At 52.6% G+C, this 19,382-nt stretch overlaps 1 protein-coding gene across 9 annotated transcripts; it reads right to left on the bottom strand.

Annotated features, from left to right (window-relative positions):
* Window positions 1-3,026: 3,026 nt before the first annotated feature.
* ST6GALNAC6 (ST6 N-acetylgalactosaminide alpha-2,6-sialyltransferase 6) lies at window positions 3,027-19,228 on the bottom strand. Of its 9 annotated transcripts, XM_065928384.1 has the most exons (9): window positions 15,026-15,094; window positions 13,816-13,870; window positions 12,836-12,898; window positions 12,054-12,141; window positions 10,318-10,499; window positions 9,907-10,086; window positions 6,841-7,247; window positions 4,146-4,253; window positions 3,027-3,360 (listed from the first exon to the last, which is right to left on the bottom strand). In XM_065928384.1, exons 5-9 carry the CDS (start codon window positions 10,318-10,320, stop codon window positions 3,171-3,173), a joined length of 888 nt encoding a protein of 295 aa, XP_065784456.1. In that variant the 5' UTR covers window positions 10,321-10,499; window positions 12,054-12,141; window positions 12,836-12,898; window positions 13,816-13,870; window positions 15,026-15,094; the 3' UTR covers window positions 3,027-3,170. The 9 variants fall into 9 exon arrangements, with proteins under 9 accessions (XP_065784456.1, XP_065784450.1, XP_065784448.1 ...); XM_065928378.1 differs by lacking the exon at window positions 10,318-10,499 and having other exon boundaries at window positions 15,026-15,093; XM_065928376.1 differs by lacking the exons at window positions 10,318-10,499; window positions 12,836-12,898 and having other exon boundaries at window positions 15,026-15,161.
* Between the last annotated feature and the right edge of the window lie 154 nt (window positions 19,229-19,382).

Raw genomic sequence — 19,382 nt, 5'->3', positions numbered from 1 at the left:
GGAATAGAACTGGGTGACCCCCTTGCTTTCTATCTTACAGTGTCTGTATGTTATGTTAGTCGCTCAGTTGGGTCCAACTCTGCAACATCATGAACTATAGTCTGCCAGGCTCCTGTGTCCGTGGGTTTCTCCAGGCAAGAATACTGAAGTGGGTTGCCATTTCCTTCTCCATAGTATCTTCCCGGTCCAGAGATCAAACCTGGGCCTCCTGCATTGCAGGCAGATTCTTTACCATCTGAGACACCAGGGAAGGCCATCATGTTTGTATAGTTCAAGTTATTTTAAAACATAAAAAAATACCTAAAATATAACCATACAGAAAGAAACCAATTTAAAAAAATGTTTTTGAAAATACTCTAGCTAAAAAGGATTCCAATGAGCCGGCATCAGGGGATACATCTGAGGCGGCCAGTCTTTGAGGTGCACAGCTGGATCCACGCGCCCAGCACATGGGGCTGGGCTATGGAGCTGCCCCGGGCGGGCCTGGCCGGACAGCAGAGCATCCGCAGGAAACAGCTGGAGTGGCTGCTTCAGGCAACACATGTGAGGTTGGCAGCTGGTGGGAGATGCCCCCTCCCCCAAGGACGGGTGAGGGGTACGGGTACCTCACAGAGGTATCCGGGTAAAAGGGTTCACGGGAGGGCCCTGAACCCCCAACTAGGAGGCGGACTTGGTCCTGACCACGGTGGGAAGCAGTGAAGGTTTCAGAGCAAAGCTGGCCATGATGAGGTGGCTTCAGGAAGCTAAGTTTGGCCAAGGGTGGCCCCGTCTCGGTTGGGTCTGTTCTGAGGAAGTAGGAGCATGGGAGGGCGGTTGAGGACTAGACCCCAGGCCTCTTGCTCTCAACATCTTCCATCAAAGTCCTGCTTGCTGATTCTGAACTGGTTCCCCCGCCAGGCTTCCATTCGGGCCCTTCTTCCCTCCTGACATCCCCTCCCTCATCAGTTGCACCTAACACAGCACACGGCACGTGGCTACCGACTGAGTGAATACACCTGTGAGCCGAGCCAAAGGCGGGGCCATTCTCGCCGCCGGCCAGCTCCGTGGGCCCCATCCCGCTGGCGCGGTGCCCAGGAGAACTCGTTTCCGTCCCCTTGTCTCACAGTCACCCTTTGTTAGCCCTCCGCTCCCAAGGGCATCTTATCTGACTAAACAGGTTGTAATCTCCCAGAGTCACGGACCCCCTACCTCCTGCCAACCTGGAGTAAACAAGCCCTTTCGCTGAGAGGTTGGAGGGATCCACAGCTCACACACCTGGCCAGGGCCGCAGCCCTGCCTGGCTCCCTCCAGTTCAGGCCTGCAGGATACTCCAGCTCCCTCCCTGGGCACCGCCCCCCACCCTTCCCACCCTGCTTACAGCCAAACTCTGACCCCACTGCCTGCCTCTCTCCATCAACCTCCTCCATCCCATCCCCCATGCTTCTGGGACAGAAATGTCATCCTCTCCCACCCCATTCTCTTCCTGTGGGACGCTCTTCCCCTCCAAACCTCTGCAGGAAGCGTCCTCAGGAAGAGCTTCACCTCCACAGCTGCAGGGCCCCATGCAGCCCTCACTGCCCTGAACCTGCCTCGGGCCCCTCCCCTCCCTTGATCCTGACCTCCTTGAGAGCAGTGTCTGGTTTCAGCCCAGAGGGAGCTGGGGTTCTGAGAGGGGGAGTGACTTGCTTAAGGTAACAGTGGCAGGGGGAGGTCAGACTGGCAGAGCCAGGTGAGTTTGGCTCCGGAAGCCCTTGCACCCCCAGCCCCCAGGGCCACCAGGTCTCCACCCAGGCTGTAAAATGCATGATTCACAAAGAAGCCGGCCATTCTGCTGGAGTGCGGACTCCTTCCCTGGAAGGTGTGGGCCAGAGAGACAGCTAGAACTCAGACACAGGAAATGGGGCTGGAGCTTAGGTGCGTTTATTTCTGTACAAATCACTACAAAATCAAGTCTAGGGTAGTCACCGGCCCCCAACCCTTGCCCCAAAGTGCAAAGACTCACTGCTGGCCTCCTTCCCCACCTGACCCTGCCCACTCTACGGCCTCCTCCAGGAAGCCCTCCAGTCTCTTCCCTTCAAGACTCCAGAAGAGCTGGGGGGTAAATCCAGCCCACTGAGGCCCAGCAATAAAGTGCCTGATGTAGAGGGAGGTGACAGAACTTAGGCGACAGCTCCCAGGCCTCTAGAGCCTTCCCCCGCCCAGGTAGGGGAAGGTCCTTGGACTACTCCAGCAGCTGCAAACAACGGGGCTTCGGGGAACCTCAGGTGGGCTGGGATCCCCCCTCCTCTCAGCCCCAAAGTCTCCTCCAACAGATGGAAAACTTCATGGTTGGATGGCAGAAACAGGGGCCTCGCTCTTTAAGAGCCAGGCTAATGGCAGCTGGGCAGAGGGGCTAAGAAAACAACTGAAGGTTTGTCCCTTCTTTTCAGAGTTCCCTAAAGCCTGAGGAAGTTGCACAAAAATACCCTCAAGTTTCCAGGAGGAGGTGAGGAAGGGAACCCCAGACCCTCAGGAAGCTGAGCCCCCCAGCAAGGGGCGGTGGCTAGAGATGTCCAGTCTTAAAGAAGGACAGACCCAAGGTGGTCAGTGGGGGGAGGTGGGAGGGTTCTCAGAGTCTACAATTAGAACCTGACACAGGCAGGAGGAGGCCCAGAGACGGGGCAAGGGGTTTGTTCAAGGCCACTCAGGGCAGAGGCAAGACCCAGATACCAGTCTCCCACCCTGGAGAGCCCCCCAACCCCACAAATGCCCCAGCCTGGCCCCTTACCCCCACCCAACCTCTCTCTAGCTCTGGAAAGTGAGGAGGCGGCTTCCTGGAACAGGACCCCACCATCCCCATCAATAGGAAGTGATTTGGGGTCCATCCTGGGGTTCTGAACCAAGGCCTCATGGGAAAGGACATGACTTTAGCCTCAGATTACTCAGAAATACCCTGATTGACTATGCTCAGACCCTGACTGGACAAAAAATACCCTCAACACCCGATTAACCACATAGAAGCCCAAATCCTTAATTGGCCAAGAGATTCCTCCAGGCCCTGGATGGCTGGAGGATGCACCCTCTTCAAGGCTTGACCAGCCAGAAGACACTCTGACCAGCCTTGATTGGCCAGGAGATGGCCCTGGGTCAAGCAGCTGGGCAGAGACCCACTTCTCCTGTGTCCCTCGTGACAGCCCCACAGGCGGGGTGGCCTAGGTCCAGGAGGGGTGGGAGAAGGTGATTCCGTACACCTGGGCCCAGGACGAGAAGACCCTCTTCTCCGTGATGAAGCGGTGGTGGTTGCCCTTGCGGCTGTTCTCGTTCTGGATGTAGGTGACACACTCGTCCGGCCCCTTGGGCTCATAGTAGTGGTAGGGCATGCGCTGCAGGTGGGGCCGCAGGCTGGGGCAGAGCAGAGGGGGCCGTGAGGGCAAGGTGGGCACTGCTCTTCCCAGCCCCTGACCTTCTGTACAGCCTCAGTGGGGGAAATCCCCGCCCCCCCCCCGGGCCTCAGTTTCCCCATCTGTGAAATGGATATAGTGTAGACTAGGTGTATGACTCTCAAACTTTTTTTTAAATCTATTTGGCTGCATCAGGTCTTAGTTGTGGCAAAAGAGCTTATGTGGACTCTTCCCAGACCAGGGAGTGAACCCCATGTGCCCCGCAATGCGAGGCTGAATCTTTACTACTGAGCCACCAGGGAAGTCCTCAAATTTTTATTTTTTTTTTTTTTAATGCAGTGGAAACTTTTCCTTTTCCCCAGAGGGTGGCAATGTGGGATAGTGGTAAGCACCATGGGCTCTGAAGCCTGGCCCCCACCCCTTCCTGCTCCTGGGAACTGAGGCCATTCACAAAATATCCTCCTCTTATCCCTTATGGTCCTATAAGGAGTAAATGAGATAATAAAAAGCTATGTTTGGTACACAGTCAGCACTTAGTAAAAAAAACAGCTGTCACCTACTGGGCTTTTCTTATAGTAATAATAAAAATAGTTATTAATATATAAACTCTGGACTCCGGCTGAGCTTGGGATGGAAGCCCCTGAGGTAGCTCTGAAGAGCCTAGATCTCTGCAGAGTAGTTTGGATACTGTAAAATAGAGGCCCTCAAAGGCATCCCAGCCAAGGTCTTCAGGACGCCCGCTCCACCCTGAGGCCAGCAGCTGGACATCACGCTGGGAGTGCTCACCTGCAGTAGTCGGGGGGCACCATGCCATAGACGTGCACGTGGTCACACAACTCCACCGCAATCACCATGGTGAACCAGCCCGTGCTCAGCCACGAGTGGGACTTTTCCCTGGGGGCAGAGAGGTGTCACGATGAGGGGGTGTGCAGGTGGCGGTGGGGCGGGCAGGGAAAAGGGCCCACCCACCCAGAGTTCCCCAGAACTCCTCCCACTCTGCCCCCTCCTGGGGCTCTCCTTCCATGTCAGTCACCCCGGGTCCAGCCCTGCTGCGGGAGCGCGGACAAGTCTGAACAGAGATGAGGCGTGGAGGGAGGGCTCCTTTGGGGGGAAGAACAGGAACACGACATGCTGGGAATTAACTCCTGGGGAGCCTGGTCACCCTCGGGCAGGCTGGGAGCGACCCTGACCACAGAGCATGGTAGGCGCCAACTCCAAAGGAGAGGCTAACCAGCGGAGATCCTGCCAGGAGTGACAAGTGACAAGTTGGGAGCGAGGCATGGGATGAGCAGCCAAGAACCCCAGGCTGTGCTGCCCACCAGGACAGCCACCAGCCACACGCGGGCGCATGTGAGCACTTGACCTGCGGTTAAGATGTGCTGTCAGTGTAAAATACACACTTTATTCCTTAGCATGAAAAAAAGAATGTAGAATATGTCACTGATAATTTGTGACACTGCTTACTTGTTGAATTGAAAATATTTAGGGTATATTTGATGGGGGGGGGGTTCTTTGAAAAGTTTAAGAAAAAATAAACTTCTACAAGATTGACAGAAAGAAAAGACACAAATTAACCAATATCAAGAATAAAAAAGGAGGATTCATCATAGGCCTTGTAGACATTAAAAGAATAATACGAAAACTGCAAAAAACAATGTACATGAATTTGATAATTTAGATGAAATGGGCCAATTCCTTGAAACCTCAAACTGCCAAAACTCAAGATGAAATAGATAACCTGAATATCCTATAACTCTTAAAGAAATTAAAAATCTTCTGAAAAGGAACTCTCCAGGTCAAGAGTTTCACTGGCAAATTCTACCAAACATTTAAAGAAGAAATAAAACCAATTCTATAAAATAGAAGGAAAACATTTCCCAATTCACTTTCTGAGGCCAGCATTACTCTGATACCAAAATGAGGCAAAGACGGTACAAAATAAACTACAGACCAATATCTCTCATGAACACAGATACAAAAATCTCAACAAAATATTGCAGATCATATCCAGCAATATATAAAAAGAATGACATCCACAACCAAGCAGAGTTTATTTCAGAAATGCAAGACTGATTCAATATATAAAAATCAATCAATATAATCCATCATTTTAATAGCCTTAAGAAAAAGCATGTGATATCAACTGATGCATAAAAACATTTGATAAATCCAATACCCAGTAATGACTAAAAAAAATGCTTTTAGCAGGACTTCCCTGGAGGTCTAGTGGTTAAGACTCCATTCTCCCAAAACAAGGGGCACAGATTTCATCTCTGGTTGGGGAACTAAGATCTCACATGCTGCATAGCATGGCCTAAAAAAAAAAATCACCAAGAACCAAAACAAACAAAAAAGTCTCAGCAAACCAGTAAGAGAAGGAAACTTCCTCAACCTGATAACTTCCTCAACCCATAGCTTCAAAAACCTACAACCAACACCATATTCAATGACGAAAGACTGAGCACTTTGCCCCTAAGACTGAGACCAAAGCAAGGATGTCCACTCTCACCACTTCTAAAACAATTCGGTGTTATATTGAAAGCACTAACCAGTGCAATAATGCACGAAAAAGATATAAGAGGCATACAGATTGGAAACAAAAAATAAAACTGTCCTTCTATGCATGTTGCTACATCATGATCATTTGCACAGAAAATCCAAAGAATCTACAAAAGTCTCCTTGAACCAATAAGTAAGTTTAGGAAGATTACTGGATATAAGGTCAACACAAAAAAATCAGTCATATTTCTATAAGCTAGCAATGAATAATGAGAAACCCATCAAAATTCTAATACTATGTACAATAGTTCTAAAAATTTTAAATATTTAGGTATAAATCAAACAAAATCTGTATAGGACCTATATGTTGGACATATCAAGTTGAATAAAAGTGAATTGAATTTCACCTATTTCTTTTTACTTTTTAAATGTGGCTACTCTAAAAATTTAAATTACCTATGTGGCTCGCATGATATTTCTTTTCATTCTTTCTTTCTTTATTTTTTTCGCATGATATTTCTATTAGACAGCACTGGCCTAGTTTTGTTTTTTTTTTGGGGGGGGGGGGCTAGCTTTTCTAGAGAGATCAGTCAGAGCAGCACATACCAAGGGTGATGTATCCTTAGAAGAGACATGCTGGAGATGGTCAACACTTTCCATGAGGCATGCTACGTGAGGGCTGCCCTAGAAAGATGCTAGGAGTGATGATACAACCTGAGAGCAAAGCATGCTGGGAGCCCTTGTCCTCTGGGAGCACCGCAAGCACTCCCAGGGAGATGAAGCCAGGCAGAACATGTTGGAAACGACACAAACTAAGAGCTGGACATGAAGCGAACTCCCCTAGGAAACCTGACCAAGAGAAGGTGGCAAGAAGTGACCACACCCTCAGAGCAGTGCATGCTGGGAGCAATAGGCCCTCCAGGCAGAGCACGCTGAGAGGGAGCACAGGGCTGGCCGGAGGGAGCGGGCAGGAGGTTGGTACCTGTCCCTGCCTGTCTCACTCCGGAAGAGGTCGTCAAACTGGCGCATGCGGCTGAGGGAGATGGCGTAGGCCTCCATGTTGGGGAACAGCAGCCCTGCCCGCTGGATGATGCGCACCAGGCTGCCCTGGGGCTTCTGCATCTTGTTTGGGGGGCCCCAGAAGATGAACACAGTTTCAGGGGTCCGGTTGACAAACTCCTGAGGCTTCCGCAGCACATGGAATACGCTGGAATGGGCCACCACGCGGAAGGTGGTCTTGTTGCCCACATCAGCCGAATAGCCCGTAGTGGGTGCGTCGTTCATGCGGATTGTGCACTCGGCCCGCTCGATCTCAGGACCCAGCTTGGTGCCCAGCAGGTGGCTGGAGCTGGTGACAATCACACACTGGCCACACCTGGAGGGCAGCGTCTGGGGGGTTAAGGAAAGCCAACACTGTTATGACTACTCGGTGCCAGACACTGTGCTCCATACACCCAGGCCTCCAGGAGGCAGGGATTATGATGCCCATTTTAAAGACAGGGAAATTGAGCTGTATTCATTCAACATTCAACAGATATTTATAGCAAGCTTGCTAATGGCCAACTACAAGAAACAGAGCAATAAACAAGAGACCCCACTCCTGCCTTTTAAGAAATTCAGATGGTGAACAAGTAAATGATAAAATAATGCCAGGTGGTTAGTTATACGTGCTGCAAAGGAAATAAAATAGGGGCAGAGGATCAAGATTGGCAGGAGTGAGGGCTATGCTAGAAAAGTCATCTGAGGGGGCCTCTCTCAGCTAACACCCGAAGGATGAAAAGAAACCATGCAGGACAGCCATGCTGGGGTGTCCCCAAGGTCACAGAGCAGAGGAGTGCAGGGTCAGGATTGAACCTAGGTCTACATGGCCACAGAGCCCCAGCTTCACCCTCAGGCCAGCTCTTCAAAGAAGACATCCTCCCCAATGTATCCATGACATTTCCACATCACCCACAAACAGGCCATCAACTTGTCAGTAGGAAATGGTGTGGAAGCTGCTTTGAGCCTCTGTTTTCCCACTGGTGCAATGAACAGATTGGAACCACAGGCCATCTGAAGCCTCCTTTCCGCCCATGGATTTCCTGTGCACCCTTCAAGGCTAAGTTCAGGTGCCACCTTCTCCAGGCAGCCTTCCCTGAGGCCTTACTCCAAGATCCAGCAACATGTCTCATGTTTAATACCTCAATTGATGGCTTTGCCAGCTTTCCTGAGCTCTACCATCCTGGCCTCCCCTATCAGGCTAGAAACAGCTGCTGGCCAAGTTCTGTCTCATTCCCTTCCACATCACCCACCCTCAAGCAGTTCCACTTTCTCCCAGAGATCCTACCATTTTAATTTCTCTTTCAAGGATCCTTAAAGTAGAGAAAGTCTCAGTTAAGTGTTAATCTGTCTCTCGTGTCGTGTGTTCATGCTCAGTCATTCAGTTGTGTCTAACTCTTTGCTACTCTGTGGACTGCAGCAGCTAGGCTCCTCTGTTTGCAGAATTCTCCAAGCAAGAATACTAGAACAGGTTGCCATGCCCTCCCCCAGGGGAATCTTCCTGACCCAAGGTTTGAACCCCAGTCTCCTGCACTGCAGACAGATTATTTTCCACTGAGCCAAAGAGAAAGCCCTTAATCTGCCTCTGTGTGCGTGCTCAGTCACTTCAGTTGTGTTCAACTCTTTGTGACCCTATGGACTGCAGCCTGTTAGGCTCCTCTCTCTATGGAATTTCCCAGGCAAGAATACCAAAGTGGGTTGCCATTTCCTCCTTCAGTGGATCTTCCCGACCCAAGGCTTGAACCCACATCTCCTGCATTGCAGGCAGATTCTTACCACTGAGCAACTGGAGAAGCCCTTAATCGGTCTCTTGTGCTTAGTCACTCAGTCGTGTCTGCCTCTTTTCAATCCCATGAACTGTAGCCCACCAGACTCCTCTGTCCATGGGGATTCTCCAGGCAAGAATACTGGAGTGAGTTGCCATGCCCTCCTCTAGGGAATCTTCCCAACTCAGGGATCAAACCCAGGTCTCCCACATTGCAGGTGGATCTTTACTGTCTGAGCCACCAGGAAAGCCCAAGAATACTGGAGTGCGTAACCTATCCCTTCTCCAGGGGATCTTCCCGAACCAAGAATGGAACTGGGGTCTCTTGCATTGCAGGTGGATTCTTACCAGCCGAGCTACCAGGGAAGCCTCTGTCTCTAAACACATGCTAATGGGCCTTTTTCCAGTGAGGAGGAGCTCATGGACCCAGGCTCTATATGCAAAGACCTCTAGAGATTTAGGAGGGTTAGTGAGGGAAAAGATAGAGGCAGGCAGGAGCTGGGGGACCTCCTTCTGGAAGGCGGCATCCATGCTTGAGGCCAACAATTTTCTCCCTGACCCCAAGGAAAATACTGGGGCTCAGGGGACTACAAGGTGAACTCCGGAAATACAACCTGAGTTTCATAGTCATTCAAGACAAACAGAAGCCCCAGGAAAGACTCTGGGCCTCTCCACACAGCTGTATCCTCATCAGATGTTGGAGCAATACCCAGGCTCCTCCTCACCCTTGCTGTGTGACCGTGGGCAAGTAACTTTGCCTCTCTGAGCCTCATTTTTCCCATCTTGTCAAGGGAGATAATGCTAAACTCACAGCGCTGGTATGAAGATTACTGCTGATCACAGTGGCCAGCACACAACAAGCAACTGACCATTGGCAGTTGCTTTTGTGTTGCCAAGTACCCTAGAGTCCTGCTCCCAAATCCTATGTAGACTCCCCTGAAGAGATTGAGATCTGAAAACCAGACAGACCTTTCCAAAGGGATTCTGATTCAGGAGATCATAGGCTATTAGCACTGAGGGTGGAACCTTGGAGAAAACTGAGGTCCAGAGGACAGGCTGCTTGTCCGAGGTCACATCACAAACAAGGGGCTGAAGGCACTGGACTCCTGGGGTCCACTCTTTTCTTTAGCAGGGATGGAGGAGAGAAGAGGAGGAGAAGAAGAAGGTAGGAGCAGTGATGGTGGGCAGTGGGGAAGGGCAGTCTCCAGGCAGCTCCCAGGGAGTTCCCAAGAGCGGCTGCCCTACCTTGTTGCCAAGAATGGGGATGTATCCGTCAGTGAGGCTCCACTTCCTGAGGTTGACAGGCCGGCGCGTCCGGCCCTGCAGGGAGCCATAATGAAAGACCTCATTGGCACTGTTGGAGCTGTAGAGGATGAGGATGGTGATGAGGGCAAAGAGGATCACGAACACTGCTGACCTCTGCTCCTGGAGAGGGGAGAGGCCAGTGAGGGTCCAGCCGTCCGGCACAGTCCTCACCACCGACCACGCCTGCTAATTCCTGTTTATTCCATCAGTTCAGGCACCACCTCCCCCAGGAAGGCCTCCTCCAACTCCCTCAGCACTGCCTATCACAGGCTCCAATCCCACTGCATTCACATCCCCCTCAATGAAACCATGAGTTCTGAGGGCTGGGACTGAGTCAGCCTTGATCCCCACCATATCTCAGCTCCCAGTGTGGAGCCCAGAAGGTTGGCTGGATCAGACTGGATGTGGGGGTCACAAGGATCCCTCCAGCTACAGCGGGAAGGATGCTTGGAGACAGATGGGACTTTCAGACGAGAGGGTCCAGGTCTTCCCCAAACAGTCAGTCTCCATAAATGTTCATCATTCATTTAAACCTGAAGGGAAAGGTTGTGGTCAGGAATCAGGATACATGGTAGTCGGTACACCAACTTGCGGCAGAAGGCAGGAAAGTGATCTCTGAAGCATCCACTGGGATTTATTGGCCCAGGGTCTGCAAGGCTAGAGGCCCTGGAGTCCTGACTCCTCGAGCTGAGCCCCCTAGGCAGTTATTGACGTACTGGTTCTCAGTTCCAAGTTTACTCTTTTTTGCTTATTCTGTGAAAATGGATCTGGACCCCTTACAAGCTTTTCCTCGCTAGCAAACTTTGTTAGTAGAGGGCACCAGAGATAGATTTCAGGAGGAAGCAAGTTTGCTGCCCAGTTCTGGGGGCTTTGAGCCTAGTTCTGGGGACTTGCTCCTCCAGGGCACATGGCTTCTCCCAGGGGTCAGCAGCTTTCTCTAGCATCCACCCTCCGGCAGTTTTGAAGCAGAGTGCCCCTGACTCCTACTGTGACCACAGCTTCTCCAGAGCTGAGCTCATGTGGCACACTCAACCACCAGCAACACCCACAAAAATTAAGCTTCACCTTCCCGGAACAGTTCTGCATGATGCTTGAAGTGCCTCCTGGGAGTTACCTCCTGTGAACAGCCTTCCCTGTAGCCTAGCAGGTGGATTTATGACAACTTCCATGGCACAGCATCACCATGAGCTCTCTGCCATCCACTGGGCCATAGCTCTTATCCTCTCCAGGCCAGTAAGGCCTGAGTCTGAGCTCTGACTGTGGGGGCTGCTGCTTTTTTTCCTTTTTTTCTTTTCCTTTTTTTGGCTTGCAGGCTCTTAGTACCCTGATCAGTGATCAAACCCTGTCCCCAGCTGTAAAAGTACCAATTCCTAACCACTCGACCATTAGAAAATTCCCAGTGACTGCTCCTTACACCTGCTATTCCTGTATTCTGTAGAGTTCAAATCCTTTGTTACTCCAATGCCCAATTATAGTTAACAATTCTTTACATTAAATTTGCTCTGTTCAAATTACTGTGTGGTTTCTCTTTCCAGATTGGACCCAGACACACCCATATCACCCCAATCCCAACCCCCAGGCTCTGCCAAAGCCGCAGCTCAGTGGATCCTAGGAAAGGGGTATACGGGGCCAGGTACATAGTAGGTGCTCAGGAAAGCATAAATGAATGGATGATGGGGAACCCTGGCACCCTTGGAGTGATGCTCGTAACATTATGTCATTTTTGACTCTGACTGCTGCCCCCTCTCCCAGCCTCCCATTCACCTTCACTCCCCTACCCCAGCCCCTGCCCAGAACTCCACAGTCACCTTCTCAGCTAATGCTTGACCACAGATGGACCAGTCAGGCCTAGGAGGACAGAAGTGGACCTGGGCCCAGAGAGAGGCAGGAACTTGCCCAGACCACACAGGTCAGTGGCTACAGCAAGGTTTGCACCAGGGTCTCCCACGCATCAGGAGCTTTTCAGCAGGGAAGAGAGACTGGGTGTGAGGCAGGTCCGAAGGCGACCATTTCACGAAGGGAAATTAAGAAGCTGAGATGGGGACAAGAAATAAAGAGATGGGGACAAGAAACAAGAGGTAACTTACTTTGTTGCTCTTCATCTCTCTCCGGCGTCTGCCGAGCGGCAGGGGCCAGTGTTCTGCAGGTGGCCCAGGTAGAGGTGTGGGGTCACACCTGCAAGCCACAGAAAGGGTTATGGTCCAGTTGGTCTTGAGCAACACCCTCCCCACTCCTGCCAGCTCTCCTACCCACCCATGACTCCAAGGCTCAGGGCTGTACTCATTTTCCAGATGAAGACACTGAGGTCGAGAAAGGGCAGGAACTGGTCAGAGGTCATACAGCCAGGTGGTGGCAGAGCCCTGCCTCTCCCCCTGCCGTGCTCTCTCCCACTCTGTGCCAAAGGCAGCTTGCAGGCCAAAGGCTGGCTTCCCCATTGGGGGTGGGGGGTGGGCTGCTCCTCACCTAGCAGGAGCCCCATTCATACCTCTACTCTAAACCTTGCCTTATGGTCCCGAAGCCTGGGAATAAAGCAACATTCCTTGTAGGTCCCCAAACTCCTCAACACTCACACCCTTCCAGGTCTTGCATAAACTGGCCCCTCCAACTGGAACACTCTGCACAACCCTGTTCATGCCCTCTCATCCTCCCACCTGGGGTGCGCCAGGAATGTCCCCTGCATGCCACTTTCCAGCTGAGAGCTCTGATGGCACAGCTGGCCCAGGGCCTCACTCCCATTCTCTGCTGTGCCTCCAGGGCCCTGGAGATGTGTGCAGGAGGTCCACTGAGTGATTCCATTCTTTTATTTATTTTTTTTTTTTGAGTGATTCCATTCTTGTTTTCCCTCGGTTTTGACTTTGTTCATTATTACCTAAGATCTTGACGGTTAAGGGTTCAGACTCATCTATCCAATGGCCATAATCACAGCTCCACCCTGGTGAGGGGGGAGAGCGTCTCAGGGAACCATACACATTCTGCTCCTCACTCTCCAACAGACGCCCCCCCCCCCCCCCCGCCCCGATCTTCGCAGGAAGCAGCTTCTCTGCAGCTTTCAATTTCCCCACCTCTCAAAAGGGAGTCAGTACCTGTGTCCAGCCACCTCCAGCAGGTTAGAGGCCAGAAGGCACTAAGGGAAAGTGAGTGCGCAAAGAAAGAAACTGGGTCCCAGCACCTCCCTAGCTCAGTCAAAGCTTCCCTCCAGGGGCCTCCCGGCTCCCGCCACTATCTCCGCCCCCTGACCTAGCAGCTGTTTACTCCTACACCGCTACCAGGAATAGCCAAAAAGTCCCAGGCCAAAGGAGGTGTCCCCACACAGCTCCTGATTGGTTGGGCCCTAACTCCGCCCACCACCCAACCCCGCCCTCTCTCTGCAGGCGCCCCCTCCTCCTAAGCCTTGTTTCAGGTTTCGCCGCAGCCGGCCTTCAAAGCCTTCAGTCGGGACTCTGATGGGGACTCTCACCGGGTCCAGTCCCGCCGGATCCACAGATCAGGAGACAGAGGTTCAAGGGAAGGGAACAGCAGCTTGTTGTTAAACTCACAGCCCACTAATGCAAAAGTTATCCAGGATCCCTGGGTAGCCCCCATCTGCTCTGAGGCCTCTAGCATTCCAGCTGCTTCTCCGAGCTGAGCCACCCCTCTCACTACGCTTTCTTTCGGATCCCCCAAGCTCCAGACACCCTAGAATACTCCAGTTCCCAGACCCGCCCCCCCACTTTCCCACCTTTGCCTGAGCAGTGCCCTCAGCCAGGACCACTGTCCCCCTGGTCAGCCCCCGTCACAGTCCTGCTCTGAGAAGGCCATGGTCAGTACAGCATCTCAGGCTCAACTGCAAATCCGGGTTCCTCCACTTACTGGCTGAGGGGCCTCGGGCAAGCCATGTGACCTCTCTGAGCCTCAGTTTCCTCATCTGTGAAATGGAATGATAAGAGTAGGTAACTCACAAGATTGTTAGAAGGATTCAAGCAGATGTGGCAAGGGAAGCACAGGGATTTGAAAGTGCTTGGTCGGGGCCAGCAGCTGTTAGTTTTCTGGTTATTCATTGTTTAAGGCCTGCCTCTTCAGGAGCTAGCCAAACAATTCTCCCCCACGCTGCCTCTGATGCCTGGCCCAGCAACTTCCCTCTAAAATCAATAAATGCTGAGTCCTTGCTAAGCGCCACCCACTCACTGAATCTTCCTGGCAATTGTACACAGTAGGGGCTCTCATCCCTATTTCACAGATGAGGAGGCTGAGGTTCACAGAGGCAAAGTGCCTTGCAGAGCTGTTCAGAATTTGCTGGGAAGTCTTATTTCCAGACTTGTTTCCAGGCAGCAACCTGGGGATGAGCCTAACCGGATTTCTCTCAAGGATCCCCCAGGGCTGGTACTGACGAGAGGCCACCAGGTGCGTGCCCAGCACCTGATTCAGGAAGGATAGCAGGCCTGCTGAGGGCCACTTCCTCAGGCCAGGGAGGCGGCAGCCCACAGCCCTGAGCCAGGAGCGTGGACTCAGTCCTGAGGAGGCCCGGTCAGAAGGCTGAAACTGTGGGCTAAGGCTGGGGGCCACACCCTGTCCTCTGTTTGGGGATTTCGCTTTGCCCAGCTCGAGGAGCCCTCCTACGCGGTCGGGACGCCCCCACGAGTCGCGTGGGAGGAGATTCCCGGGAGAAGGGGGAGGGGGCTCCTAATTCCAAATGGGGGACGCCGAAACCGTGGGTGCACCTGGGAGGGGGCGACGAGTTCTCTACATCCCGCTTGCGCTGACCCCCCACCCCACGAACTCCAGCACTCTGGCGGGTAAGGAGCTCTAGCCTCAGCAGGGAAGGGAGGCAGGACGGCGGCAGGGTCCCCGAGCTCGAATGGGGTGTCAGCGGCGGGAGGCCGCGCGAACCCCGCGACAGCCCTTGGTCGCGAGGACCGGGATCTTCAGGCACGATTGCCAAGAGTGAGTGGGTCTAGGAGTGCCCCCGATGGCCCCCGCATCAATCTCCATCACCAGCGGCTCCCAATCCCACCCCCACCCCCACCAGGGGTGCAGGCGGCGCCCCCTCCCGCAGCCCGCCCCCGCGCGGGGGCCTGCTCACCTCCCCCGGGGAGCGCTGGCTCCCCGCGGCCCCCGAGCCCCCTCACATGGCGCCGGGAGCCGAGAGCCGGGGTCCGCGATGCTGTGGCCGCCCAGGCCCCGCCGCAGCCCCGGCCCGCCGGGTCCTAGCGCCGCCGCTCCCCTATCTCCGGCCCAGGCCTGGGAGGCGGGCGGAGCCTCGAGGGGCCACGGGTGGCTCCGCCCCGGGGCGGTGCAGACGGTGATGGGTGAGGGGCAGGCGACCCCCAGCACGGAGCACCCCGGCGCCTTGCTCAAGCCTCTAGGCAGCCTGTAGTGACAAGGGCAGTAACAGCTTTCCGAAGAACCTCTTCTGTGAGTCAGACCCACACCCACTTCACTTTACTGTCCCCACGGCCGGGATGGGGAAACTGAGTCACAGAGCACCCTGCCCTTGGAATCAAGTTTCTCCCTGGGCATCCCTTCCTCGAGCCTCCAGAGCCCTGCACCCAGTAATCACCCTGGGTGAACGCAGGGGTCCACTGTGCAAGTTCAGCTCTGCCAGCTGCTAGCTGTGCGGGCTTGGCACACGACTTGACGCTTCCCCTGCTTTCAAAAAATGGGGCGAGCAACCTCCCGCGGTGTTGTAAGGATTAAACAACATTATAATTAAAACAACAATACCATTATAATTATCATGGTATTCATTACATCATTTTCTGTGATAGTGAAAAATAAGAAGGCTGGACGCCTGCTTAAATGAACAAAGGCACAACCCTGCTAAATGAATGATTCAGATCAATATACACCGACAGGAAGAGATGTCCAGGATGTTCACCCGGATATGTCATAAGTGAAGAAACCAAGTGTTAAAAATGCATCTGTATAATACTTTGGAAAACGAAGTTGGAAAATTTTGCATCCTGCTCCTAGATATATTGGAGAAGGAAATGGCAACTCACTCCAGTCTTCTTGCCTGGAGAATCCCATGGACAGAGGAGCCTGTCGGGCTACACAGTCCATGGGGTCGCAAGAGTCAGACACGACTTAGCAACTAAACCACCACCACCTAGATATATACCCTGGAGAAGGTCTTGCAAATGCAGGTTATGAAGTTCAGAGCAGCAATGCTTGAAACCAAACTGGAAATAATTCATATAGCTATCAAGAAGAATGGAATCTTTTTACATTATGATACATTCACATGGTGAAATACTACACAGCAGGGGGAAATGACATGGATGGATCTTACAGACAGGAGAAGTGAAAAAGCCAAGTTCTGGAAGACAAATGGAACTACACAATATAGTGTTTAAGTGCACAGCAGGCAGTAGGCCGCCTCTCATAGGACAAGAGATAGCTTTGCCTATCAGAGTGATTAAAGTTTTAAAAGTAAGAATCAAGAACACGACAGTTTTGTGTGTTGGGAGATGGGTGTGGAAGAAGGGAAAAAAGGCAGGGGTGTGCAAGTTATAGTATCAAAGGTCTGGTCTTTAAGTGGGATATGAATTCAAGAAGTTCATTATATTGTTTTATTATTCACAAGTATAACTCATGCCGTCATTCGGGTGTATTTTAAAAGGTGAAAAAAAAGAATATAAATGAAAATAAAGATAAAAAAGAAAATAAAGAGATGTTTTTGTCTATCACAGTGATTGAAGGGTCAATAGTGGTTATTTCTGGAATGATAAGATTATGGGCTGCTGTCTTCTTTTGACTTCGCTGTATTTTCCAAATTTTTTAAGATAATGGTCACATAATGTCTTTTATATTTTAAAATTTATTTTTAATATAAAAAATCAACTGCATATACAGCATGATTCATTTTTTTAACCCAACTGTCTGTGCACATGGGTTTGTAAGTGCACACAAACTGCTTTGGGAAGAATCCACGAAGGGTCTACAGGCAGTAGCTTCCCCTGGAGAGTGGATGTGGGGAGAGTGGATGTGGGGAGAGTGGATTGGGTGCTATTTTCACCTTTTGCTTTATAAACTTCCAAGTGGTCTGCGTTGCACTAATTTAGGACATTAATACCACTTTGTTTTTAATTAAAACAAGTCAGTGGGCCCCCAAGGGCCAGCCCCCAGGCTGTAGAGACCCTGACCTCCAGGTACTGGGGGCGGTACAGATGGCCGTGGGCGCAGGCAAGGCTTCCTGCCCCTCCGGCGTCCCGCTCCATCCACTTCCTGAGCCTGGGCCCCATCCTCACCCCAGCCCTCCTCGGCGCCTGCCCTGCCCTGCCGGCCACAGGACAGGAAACCGTGGAGCAGAGAGCAGGGCACCTGATGAGCATGCCTGCCGGGAGCTCACAGAAGCAGAATCTCCTGCTTGAGGTCACAGGCAGCTTAGAGGCCAGGGGTGGAGGCAATCCGGTCCCCAGTCCTTCTCCCAGCCCCGGTCAATGACCTGGACTCTGGAAATAAAAGGGTGCTGCAGCCCAGCTCCAGGACCAAATCCGGGGCTGGAGCTCCCCCGTCAGGCCTGCCGTGTCCCTGGGACCAGGTTTACTCCAGCAGGCTCTGCTCTAGGGCTAGCTTCCCTTTCCAGAGCCCCCAAGAAAAGTAACAACCACTTCAATAATAATAACAAGGACACGGAAGCCTACACAGTTTCCTGTGGGTCAGGGGTTTCTCCTGCGCTATTAATAACAAGCACTATGCGAACATACCTTGCTGAATCCTTAGCACAGTCTATAACGTGGAGACTGCTATTACTCCCACTTCCCAGGGGGAGAAAGTGAGGCTCAGAGAGTACACAGGTGTTTCAGCTTGGATTGCCCCAGGCCTGTACGCTAAATAGTTACAAGCCTTTCTGCCGACAAGTGTTTCCTAGGTGGCTCAGCGGTAAAGAATTCGCCTGTAATGCAGGAGACGCAGATTTGATCCCTGGGTCAGGAAGATCCCTTGGCGAAGGAAATAGCAACCCACTGCAGTATTCTCACCTGGGAAATCCCACGGACAGAGGAGATTGGCAGGCTGCAGTCCATGGGTTGCAAAGAGTTGGACACGACTGGGTGAGCATTTCCGCCACCAAAGCCCTAAGCCTGCCCCGCACACATGCCAGGACCTTCATGTCTGAGAAGCTGCGGCCAGTCCTGGTGCTACTCCCCGACCCTGCCCACAGCTGGGCAGCCCATGCCCTCTGGAGTCGTCCCCCTGCCCCCACCACAGTCTGAGGGCAGTGGCCTCTGCTTCAGCCCTTCCTGCCCCAGGGTGGTGGTCCCTCAGGCCCTTCACACCCCTTAGCAATCTTTGCACTGTTAGGATTTTTTCCCACACCATGGGATACTGGAAAAAGCCTTCACAGGCCTCTGAGTGGTGGGTCTGGAACTAAGAAGTCCCTGGTCATTTGCAGACAGAGGCTGGAGCCATAAGACTGGTCCAGGTGACACTGGATTTGGGTACCCACCAGTACCTAGAACTCAGGTTCCTTTCCTCACCTGGGCTAAATGTGTGAGTGTGTGTTCCTGCCTGGCCCCAAGTTCTTTCTGAGAAGTGGCTACGTGAGATATCTCCAGGCCATGAGACTCACCCAGCTTCCCTTGGTTTCTAGGAGGAAGTAGTGGGTCCCCAGCAGGCCCACAGAGGAGACAAAAGAGCCTGGGTGTGACAGAAAACAGGGGCCCAGAGAGAGGCTGCCCACATGACCCCCACTATATTCCTCAGGCTCCCACTCCCCCCGACTCACCTCCAGGAAGCTGCAGGAACTGCAGTGGCAGAGAAGGGGGTCCAGAGAACGTCAGCAGGCCCAGATCCAATCTCCAGACATCTGGAGTGGCTGGTGGATCGCGGCTGCCAGGTTACCACTCCAGAAAGACATTTGGGTCAACAAAGCAATAAACCTCCAACCCACCCAAGGGCAGGGCCAAGATAGAGGTGACTCTGTACACTGGACACCAAGGGTTGGGCCTGCGTTTCCCGAGTAATGGAACGGGAGTGGGAGGCAACCTCCTGGGATAGGCTGCAGTCGTAATCCAATCAAACCCAGCAGACCCTGGGCCTGGGAGACAGAGGGTGATGCCGTGAGTAGACACGGCTGATGGTGGTGGGAGGACTTCCTGCCCATCCCTCACCACCAGAGCAGGCAGGGTTGGGTGAGCAAAGGAGCCCCCGCTGAAAATGATGGCGCCCCACTTCCTGGGTGCCATCTCTCTCCTGTGAGTTGTATGACTACTCCCTGTGCCTTTTACAAGTGAGGAAACTGAGGCCACGAGGGAGGCGCTAACTTACCAGGGCCCTGCAGCAGGAAGCAGAGCCAGAATGAAGCCAGGTCTGACTCCAGAGTCCTCTCTCTGAGCCTGGAAGTTCCCCCACCAACCACCCCCTGCCCCCGCCCTGCCACCAGCCGCGAGGTCACATTGCCCCTTACCTCTGCCTAACACCAGCTTAGAAACACTCAC

This window comes from Muntiacus reevesi, chromosome 3 (assembly GCF_963930625.1).
Source record: "Muntiacus reevesi chromosome 3, mMunRee1.1, whole genome shotgun sequence".
NCBI lineage: Eukaryota > Metazoa > Chordata > Mammalia > Artiodactyla > Cervidae > Muntiacus > Muntiacus reevesi.
This window is presented reverse-complemented; position numbering and strand designations above follow the sequence as displayed.

What these genes read in the sequence shown, in the direction of transcription:
- ST6GALNAC6 (XM_065928376.1), bottom strand. Translation starts at nt 13,841, where the DNA reads ATGGCTTGCCCGAGGCCCCTCAGCCA. An exon ending in GAGAGATGAAGAGCAACAAA is followed by an intron (nt 10,087 to 12,053) that starts GTAAGTTACCTC and finishes TCCCCTCTCCAG; the next exon opens with GAGCAGAGGTCAGCAGTGTT. An exon ending in GTGCCCCCCGACTACTGCAG is followed by an intron (nt 3,361 to 4,145) that starts GTGAGCACTCCC and finishes GCTCTGCCCCAG; the next exon opens with CCTGCGGCCCCACCTGCAGC.